Genomic DNA, 10,045 nt, shown 5'->3' with positions numbered 1-10,045 from the left:
CTGGAGGGCTGGACAGACGGACATGAGGTTCTCAGGACATGGGGCAGGTGGGTTAATGGTTGGAGTCGATGATCTTGAGGTGCTTTTCCAACCAAAATGATTCTATGATTCCAACAGCAATCATTTAAAAACCAAAAAAAACCTCGTGGGATTTTTCTACTTTTTACTCCGCTTCACCTTCGAGGCCTCGCACATGCCTCAGTGCCACCTGATCCCCACATCTGCCTCAGGGGCCGGGTTTTGGGGGCAGCACCCCCCTTGGGGTGTCACCCCCCCCGGGCGCCCTGTGCCCGGTGGCCCCGCAGCGCGGGACCCAGCAGAGTCCGCCACGCTCTGTGCTCCGCAGGGCCAGACGCGCCCGGCGCGGGGCCACTCTGTCCGCCCCACTCGCTGGCAGGGGGCGGGGCGCAGGCGGGGTAACCCCGCTGCTATTCGTTGTCTGCGGGTGACGTCACCGACCGCGGCACCTCCTCCGCGCCTCTCCCGCCTCCCTCGGCCGCCCCTCCCTCCTCCCCGCACCTCCCGGCCACCGTAGCGGGAGCGGCGGGTCCCCCCCCTGCCGGCCACCGTCCCGGGAGGCGCCGCGGTGGATGGTCCGCGTTGTCCCGCCGCCCCCCCCCGCCCGCTCCTCTCGGAGTCGGCGGCGTCGTCGGCGGCAGATGGCGCGGGAGCGCACGGCGTGGCGGGGCCCGGGCTGGCGGGGCGGGAGGCCGCCGCCGCGCCGGTTGCTGTTGGCGCTGCTGCTGTTATTAATGCCGGCGGTGCCGGGGTTCGGGCCCGCCGCCGCCGCCGCTGAGGAGGCGGTGAAGGAATGCGACAAGCCGTGCGCCAACGGCGGGCGGTGCCAGCCGGCCAGCGGGCAGTGCGAGTGCCAGCCCGGCTGGGTGGGCGACCAGTGCCAGCACTGCGGGGGCCGCTTCAGGTGAGTCCCCGAGCGGGCCGTGTCACCCGGTTAGGGACAATATGGCCGTGGGTGTGAGGGGCAGCTGCGGGCGGCGGGAGCGGGTTTGGGGGCGCCGGCGCTGGGAGGAACTTGGGGTGTGTGGAGGGACACAACGGGGTGGCCTTGGGTCGGGCTGCGTAAGGGGACACTGGGGTGTGAGGGGGTTTGGGGTTCAGGGGGCGTTTGGGGCTTCCAAAGGGGTGGGAGCACCGGGAAGCTGAGGCTGCCCAGGGTGACGATAAGGTGACAATAGGTATAAGATTTGGGTGGGAGCGTGTGGAGGAGGTTTGGGGCTTCCAAAAGGCTGGGAGCCCCGGGGGCTGAGGCTGCCCAGGGTGACAATAAGGTGACAATAGGTATAAGGTTTGGGTAGGAGCGTGTGGAGGTGACAAGGGGGGGTTTGGGTGACCCCGGCTGAGTTTGTGCGGGGTCAAGTCTGAAGACAACAGAGGTGGGGGTGTGAGGGGCCGTGTGGGGGCTGAGAGGGGGGACAACAGAGATTTGGGGGCGGAGGGGACATCTGGGGACATGTGGCTGCGAAGGGACAGGTGACAAGAGATGACACAAAGCCAGGTCTGGGGGTGTAGGTGGCTGGGGCTGCATGGGGGAGATTTGGGGGGGCGGGTGTGGGTATGGGGTGCCCCACTGAGCAGGGTCAGGGGGTATGGGGTGTTTGTGCCGCAGAGACACGCCGCGGAGGGGACAGAATTTGGGGTGTCGGTTGCTGGGGTTGCACAGGGGTGATGGGGTGCGAGTCGAAGGGGCTGTGGCTGTGCTGGAGCAGGGATGTGGGTGCAATAGGCTGAACCTGGGGTGTGACCACGAGTAACTGGGTTTATATTGTAGAGAGAAGGTAAAGCTGGTAAGGGGACATATTTGGGCAGCAGAGGGAGGTTTGGGGGCTGTGTAAGTAGTAGGATGGTGGGTGAACGAGGGCTGGTTTTGGGTGCCTGTGGCCAGTGTCCTGGGCAGACAGGAGCAGCGAGGGTGTCTGGGTGGGAGGACACTGTGGCTGTGGGACCAGTTCCTGGGTGGGGGCAGATGTGGGAGAGAAACAGTGACAGCTGAGCTGGCTGGGAGCAGGATCGGTGGAGGAAATAGGGTGTTTGGGGGGGTTTAAACGATCTTATCTTGGCAGGGGTTGGTTTTGGTGAAGGGTGAATTTGGGAGGGTATGCGGGGGGGAGAGAGAAGCAGCATGTGGAAGAGGGTGGTTGGCACTGGGGGAGGTTCAGCTCTTGGGGCAGAGGGGTGCTGGCTTTTGGGGGACGGACAGAGGGAATAACAACCTGATGGAAGGAAGCACCTGGGTTTGCTGGGGACGAGGCCAGTGCTGGGTGGGTGGAGGGGATGGAGTGGGACAGGGGCTGGTGTGATGGTCTTGCCTTGTTTTTGAGAAAACAAGGGCTTAAGGGTTGTTTTGGGCAGGAGGATGGAGATTCCCCCTGTGGCTCTGTGCTTGTCCAGACTGTGTGCTGTGTGTGGGGGCGTGAAGGGTGTCTGCATGGAAAGGAGGCGATTTTTGGGCTGTGCAATACTGGAAAGCACGTTGCCTGCAGCGCTGAGGCCAGTTCTGGCCGTGACGGGATACTCGGCTGCGTTGTGTGTCTCAGGTCTATCCCACAGGACGCAAAACTGGACATCTTCACGGGAATAGGCTGGAAACGCGCCCTGGCTTCTCTCTAAACTTACATTTTCGGTGGAAGGGGTTTCTCTAAGATGGTTACCTGCCTTGGTTTTATCAGCGTGTGTGTCTGCGTGTGTTAGGTGAATTCCCCGGGCAGAGCTGATTCTTGGAAAAGAAAGCAATGAAAAAAGGGATGATGATTCTAGGCAGGGCTTGTGTTCTCAGGGAGCTCCTTATGGAAAGTACCAAACACCCTTTGACGATGCTCCCTGTAGATTTAGAAGTGGAGCTCCCTGTGTGAGCCGAACTCATGGAGGACAAACACTTCGTGTGCTTTAGGAGTTGAAGCTTCCAGTTTTTAGTTCTTATTTATTTTGACAGGCTGTTGATGGGGATGTGATGCAGCTAATTTGAAAGGGGTTTTGTGTGGAAACGATGCCGGGCTGGGCAAGCTCTGGATGTCAAAAGCTTCCTTTTTTATATGTTTTTTGCCACTGTTATGATAAGAATTTGCTTCTCCTCGACAAAGAGCCTTGTGAAGTAGACACGTGCTTGTTACTTTCCTCAAGTCGTTTAGGATATTGTCGATTTGAAGGGGGCTGGGTTTAAATAAAGGCAGAGTCTTTTCTGAATGGCAAAACTGGTTCTGCTGAGTAAAGAAAAAAAACCTAATGGATCTATAACTATAACCGTATATATGGATATATATTGTAACCTCATCTGGGTGTTCCTGCTCCATGGGGGGATTGCACTGGATGAGCTTTCCAGGTCCCTTCAACCCCTGACATTCTGGGGTTCTGTGATATATCCACTGCTAATGGCCTTTGTTTTTTTAGGCTCTTATCTGTTCTTGTGTCTTTTTCGCATATAATTCCGGTCTAAAATTTCGACTGAAAACGTAACGCGTGGTTTTTTTTCCCCTCTATGTGTTTTGTTAAGCTCTATTTATTTCCCAGTGGGTTGCAGTTTCTAGTAATGTTTGTAAACTTGGAGCTCTGAGAAAAGTACAAACAAGTGGTTTGAGCAATATTTACAGCTTTGCCGTCCCCACTTTCACATGCCTGGCGTTTACCTTGTCTCCTGTCAGAAGTGACATTGCAGGGTATGGTATTTCGCTTTAAAAGACTCACCGTGTTATTATGTAGGTACAAATAGGAAGTAGGAGGGCAGGTGAATGTTATTTTCTAAGTGTGGTCTATTCCACAGGCTTATCTGCTTGACTGAGGGCTGTAATTACGTTCAGCATGTTCGTCTTCCTGTCCTTATCTAGATGTAAATGATGACTGTATCTGTGGCCGGGACTTTTCTGTTCACGTTGAGCATGATACAACTTGTGCTTCGCTGACCTACTAATCTTTCACATTGAAGAACGAACATCGCAGCTTCGTGTCCGCTCGTATTCTACTTGCCTTTTTCCTTGGGAAAGTCTGTTTATTTAGGTAACAAAACCGGGCTGGACCATTTCTTTTTTGTTTCACCCAAACCACGGAACGGGGGGATGATGTTTTACTGTTCTTACACGGATGTGTGGTTTGGTTTTTTTTGTCTTTTAAGGATGTTTGACATTCTGTGACTTCTTAAAAAGAAAAAGGCATAGCAGAAATGCCTGCGTGTGGTTTCGTTAGGTTCTGGACTCGCTTCTGAGAAAACACCGACCTCCGCACAGATAAGTGATGCTCTTGTGAAGGCAGAAGATTGAGTTATGAAGTGCTTCACGTGGCTTTTTTTTCCTTAAGAAGCAACCACTTCAAGATCTTAGTGTTTCTCCTTAAAGAACCGCTTTCGTGGGAAGCTGAAATAGAAAATACAGGACGTGCCTGATGCGCTTGTGTCTTCTATTTCTGTCCAAGCCTCCAGTGGGTTTCCGTGCTGGCTGGAGCCTTCGAGATGCTGGAGCCTGGGGAGGAGAGAACTTGTTGGGAGAGATGAGAAATCCCGCAGTCTCACAGCTCCAGCAGCACGACCGAGAGAAGATTTACAAGCAGTGAGGCCTCAGGAGCACCAAACTGAGGGGGAACTTGCCAGCGTTGGGTGCTGTACGGTCACAAGGATGCTGCGAGCTGCAAACACGGAGCCACAGATGCTTCTGAGAACTTTTGCGGCTCAGTGACACGACCTCTTGTCCTATGTGGATGGAATTATTTCAACTGGCTTCCTAACTGGCAGGGCTGCTAAGGGAGGTAAAGCCCAGCTTAAGAAATTATCGCTATTTTAAATAAATGTATCATTCAGAGATTGCAGAGGATTGGGTTAACAAATTCAGGATAGCGTTTGGCTTCTCAAACAGCGACTGTATGCGAATCGTGCCTATAGGCACAGCGATGGATGATTGTAGCTGATAATATGGACTGACTATATTTTGACTTATGTAATGAAACACCAAATGATTCTAGAAAAGTGGTTTTTGTGTGTTCTTTCACGGTAATACTCGTTGGAGGTGGGAGATTGGAAATGCTAAGCAGTGCTCAGCAATGCAACGTGACAGTTGGAGGGATAAAAGAAAAGAGATTAGAGTGTATCTTTTAAACTACCTTTTTATTAATTTAACGGAGGCGGTTATGGGCTGCTGATTGAAGATTGTTAAGGAGTCGGTGGTTATACAATGTCCTTGGCCAAAGAATATTACAGTGAAGGGGAATTTTATCTCTAGGTGATTTGGGTAAATCGTAACCTGAGGGAGTTGCTAGCGGGCAAAGGACTTTCACAGCTCCCATTCTTAAATAAATGGGAACTTTTGCTCAAAAGCTAGTTTAAAAAAAAACCAAACGCTACCTGATGCAGTTTAAAGCTTTAGAAAAGTCAGGAAACTATTTAATATATCTAAGGATGCTGGCGATTTGAATCACATCAGTTTAAGCGCTTCTTTTAGGTTTGGGTGCTGATTTTGTGGCCGATCCCCGTTCTGTTTCTCTTTTCATTAGTGCTTTGTCGTGCTTTAAAATGATTTTCTCCTCCCTGTTGCCGTGTGAAAGGCTCGCTCAGATGTGCGCTGGTAATAAAAGAATAAGCTATTCAAGTAGGAAATACTTAAGCATTATCACTTTTGAAGAATTCACTGGGGAAAAATGAACCTTTACACGCTTTTATTTAGTTCTTGGAGGCGTTATTTCTAACTCTGGATTTATAATTTTGCTAGGAGGTGTGTGTATATCTGTGTCTACAAATGCGTATCTATAAATGCATTCAAATGGTCTGTTCATTGAGAGAGCAACTCACGGCTCATATTTCATCTGGATCCTCCCTGTTTTATTGGGCAGGTTGATGTTTTACTAGGGCTGTTTGAAGAGCAAAAATTCATCCGTGAAATAATTCAGTATTTTTGAAATATCTGAGATGTTCTATGCTTCTTGCCTTGCACCGAGCAGCCGGCATAAATATTTGACTTGCGTGAGGCTTTGTTAATGTTTGCAATACCCTCACTTCTTATCGTTACCATTCAGTCTGGTTTATATTGTTTGTTAACAAAACCAGGACATTAGCAAGGAGGAAACAGTGGAAAATTCAGAACCGTGAGGCAGTTCAGTGCACGCTGGAGCTTTCTTGTCATCTCTGCTTCATCAACCTGTTCTGTTTAATCTCTTTATCAATGATCTGGATGAGGGGATCAAGTGCACCCTCAATCAGTTTGCAGATGACACCAAGTTGCGTGGGAGTGTTGATGTGCTGGAGGGTGGGAAGGCCATTTAGGGGGATCTGGACTGGCTGGATCGTTGGGATGAGGACAATTGTCTGAGGTTCAACAAGGCCAAGTGCTGGGTCCTGCACTTGGGTCACAACAACCCCATGAACGCTGCAGACTCAGGGAAGAGCGGCTGGAAAGGAAAAGGACCTGGGGGTGCTGGTGACAGCAGCTGAACATGAACCAGTGTGTGACGAGGTAGCCAAAAAGGGCAACAGTATCCTGGCTTGTGTCAGCAATAGTGTGGCCAGCAGGACTGGAGAAGTGATTGTGCCACTGTGCTGGGCACTGAGGAGGCCGAACCTCGAATCCTGGAGTCAGTTTTGGGCCCCTCAGGCCAAGAAAGGCCTTGAGGTGCTGGAGCGAGTTGAGAGAAGGGAACGGAGCTGGTGAGGGGCTGGAGCACAAGTGTGATGGAGCGGCTGAGGGACCTGGGGGGTTCAGCTGGAGAACAGGAGCTGAGGGGAGACCTTCTGATCTCTGAACTGCCTGAAAGGAGCTTGGAGCCAGGGGGGGTCGGGCTCTGCTCCCCAGGAACAAGCACCAGGAGCAGAGGAAACGGCCTCAAGTTGCGCCAGGGGAGGTTGAGGTTGGATGTGGGGAACAATTTGTTCCCCAAAGGGCTGTGGGGCATTGGAACAGGCTGCCCAGGGCAGTGCTGGAGTCACCATCCCTGGAGGGCTGGACAGACGGACATGAGGTTCTTAGGGACATGGTTTGGTGCTAGAGTTGGGTTATGGTTGGACTCGATGATCCTGAGGGTCTTTTCCAACTGAAATGATTCTATGATTCTCATCACCATTGGAGCGTTAATTATTCGAATTATCCAACAGGTCATGGTTTCAACCTGTGAGTGAGCTGAATACGTAACATCCAGCGTCTCTTTTCCTGCAAAGCATCGAGACCTCTGGAATGGTGCAAGTAGAGGGTAACAATCAATCCCAGGAACATGTCAGTACCTCAGATTTCATTGCAAATACGCCCTTTTCTGCAGTGGTCAACACAAAAGGTGTTTCTGTCTCACTTCTTTACGTCTCTGAATATCACGGAATAGCTGCCTGAGACACTTTAGCACAAGTTGTCTGACACCGCTTTGGATTCTTCCATTATTTCCCGGTCTCATTTGCTTCTTTCATTACCGATCCAAAATAAGCTCATGTCCAACTGGGTGTTCGTTACCATCGCAGTCAATTTACATTTAACATAGCGACTTCTGTTGAAATATATCAACAAACGACTGAGTTTAGCGCCGCTTTCACAGAAATGGCTTTTTTTCTTTAGGCTTTTAAAAGCTCTAGGACCAGTTTTGCTTTCATTGTGTGTCCCGATCAAGTTAAATAACGTTTGGGATGCACGTTCCTCTGAAGCTTTCGTGAGCAATCAAATTTAAACCCACGAGCTTCCTGCACTGAACATAAGTGTCTATGAAGACCTGTGCTGAAAATCCTCTATATATTCAGATAATGCTGCTGCTGACCGAACTATTGTATTATTGTGTTGATTTATGATACCCTTGGGTGCTCTTTTGTTAAACAGCCGCTCTCCTTGAAGACTCTTTTTTCCCATTTGAAGTTCCAAGCGTAGCGCTTGGAACGAGCGTCTTGATCTGGTAGAGCTTCAAAATGTTCTCAGTGAGTAGTTCTTTAAATCACATCTTCTAAAGCGTAGGGAAAAGATAGAGTAAAAAATGCAGCAGAAGGGATTGAGAACGATGTGATTTTTATTAGGGACAGTGGTTTTGGTGGAGGAGTGGAATTCACCCAAAGGACCGCAATGATTTTACCCCCGTACTTTGTTCTTGTGTTGCCGTGCGCCTGGAAAATTTGCTAATGGATTTTCCAGCCCGGAACAGAGATGATGTTGCACGTGGCTTTGGATCGAATCCTTGTTGTGCTGCCGAAACTCCGAACCCAGTCACGATGTTTTGCTTTTCGTTTCCTGCTTTTGTTCCCTTGCTTTGTTTGCGGCTGCTCCACGTGGGATACCTTCAGAATCTACTTGAGACTCCCACTAATGCGCTTCCCTCCCTTTGCTTAAAGTAAATATTTGATAGAGACGCAGGTCGCTGGGAGGGTTCTGATGGACTTGCTATGATTAAGGGCTTGGTTTTGGCTTGAAGAACTTGAAATCCTTGGGATTCTCCAAGGGGAAAAGCTCTGTCCTGATTGCGGTGGCATGAAATCATTAGACCTTAATTGCAGAGAGAACAGTCTTCGTGTGAAAATCTGATAAGCTAAATTGGGTACGTGAGGATAGTGGGGGTTTTTAGAATGATGTTTTAAAGCAAATGGTTGATAATAGTGAGTCTCAGATGATGATGAAGGATTTAAATGGTTTACTGTTTGGCTGAGAAGTGTCCCTCCTAAATTAGGGCAGCTGATCCCGATATCAGATTGTATGACATACCCCAGAATCGGAGTTAACGTTCCCGGTTGTGGCTTAATTCAGTAAAACAGTTTTCCTGCAGTATCGTCAGGTTGGGAATGTTCAGTTCTCTGAACACGCAGCAGCACAGTTGAGCGGGTTTAAGGGAGATCTCGGTATCGAGCTGGTCTGGGCGTTTGAAACGTGGGTTTCCAGTGTGTAAACTCCCTTTATTTCCTGCTGTACCTACCGAGCTCGTGGCTACGCAATAATTAGACTTTCTATACGCGACGCTCATCTCGAGCGGCTTATTGCAATAAGTCGAATAGGGGTTGTTGCTTCGTATAGGGACGGGGTGTTATATGTCCTGTTAGGGGTGAAAATGATCTGTAATGTCTTTTACCATCATTATCTGTAATGTATTTTACCATTAGCCAGTGCCGCTCAGCTTTCTAATGCAAAATATATGAATGTAGCTGTGGAAAAATCTCAGTTTTTCTATTATTTGTCTTCTCTATTGCCCATTTTTCAGAAATATATGTATCTTTCTTTCTTTGCTATGAGTTCTTAATAGTTTCTGCAATCTGAAAGGACACAAAATAAGGATGCTACGCTAGGAAAACACCCTTTTGAAGACTTTCTTATTAGTCAGTGTTTGTATTGCATGAAAATGTAATACCCATCTCCAAGGTGGTGCTTGTCTGCTCAAACTATAAGAAGCTTGGCGCAGGTGAATTAGCATTTTATGTAAACTCCTTTGGTGAGAGCTATTTTTTCCATTCAGAAAATTTCGGTTGGATTTAATGTTATTTCATCATGAAGTGAGGGAATAACCGTGGCTTCAATGACTCTGCTTTCCAAGCTGTGGTAGTTTGTCATCCCTGCTGTTTTGCAGTCATTAATACAGCTATAAGAAACCAATAAATTATACCTTCCCTGCGTTTAGCTTTGAGTTGCTGCTGTTATAATGTATAGCTCAGAATTAAGTCTGTTTTTCTCTTCTTTCTCCCCAATGTCTTTGTGAGTATGTTGTTAAATCCTTCCTTTCACAGTTTGCTTGTGCTCCGGGTGTTCGTATTGTGGCACTATTACCAGATATTTGAATGAAATTGCCTTATCTGGTGAAAATCCATGATTGAGGTTCACCCCATGCACAACTTTTGCATTTCATTGCTTGTTCTGATCCAGACCATGTTTGAGTTCTTCTAAAATAACCTTTAAGATGGCTTTGTGAAGGTTTTTTGTAGCGACGTGCGCCACGTTTCCCGCCCAAGTTGTGCACCTGCTGTTTAATGATTAATTTCCACAACCGAAACCCAATTAATGCTGAGCGGAGGGTGTCACATGGATTTTACAGCTATTTCAGAGCTCAGCGTTTCTCTGTTACAACTTTGATCTCGTGTGGAATCGGCAAAGGCGACCCCAGGAAGACA

The 10,045-nt window shown here is 49.0% G+C and overlaps 1 protein-coding gene across 1 annotated transcript in view; it reads left to right on the top strand.

The window, feature by feature from the left end:
- The first annotated feature begins 575 nt into the window (after positions 1 to 575).
- The window catches only part of ATRN (attractin), a 176,089-nt gene continuing 166,619 nt past the window's right edge, over positions 576 to 10,045 (top strand). The window contains exon 1 of the mRNA XM_065060197.1: positions 576 to 922. Within this exon, the coding sequence (XP_064916269.1) occupies positions 591 to 922 (332 nt within the window). The 5' untranslated portion in view covers positions 576 to 590. The remainder of the gene's footprint in view (positions 923 to 10,045) is intronic.

This window comes from Columba livia, chromosome 4, assembly GCF_036013475.1.
Source record: "Columba livia isolate bColLiv1 breed racing homer chromosome 4, bColLiv1.pat.W.v2, whole genome shotgun sequence".
In the NCBI taxonomy this organism is placed as follows: Eukaryota; Metazoa; Chordata; class Aves; order Columbiformes; family Columbidae; genus Columba; species Columba livia.
The sequence above is the reverse complement of the archived record's forward strand: the minus strand, read 5'-3'. Positions and strand labels throughout refer to the sequence as shown.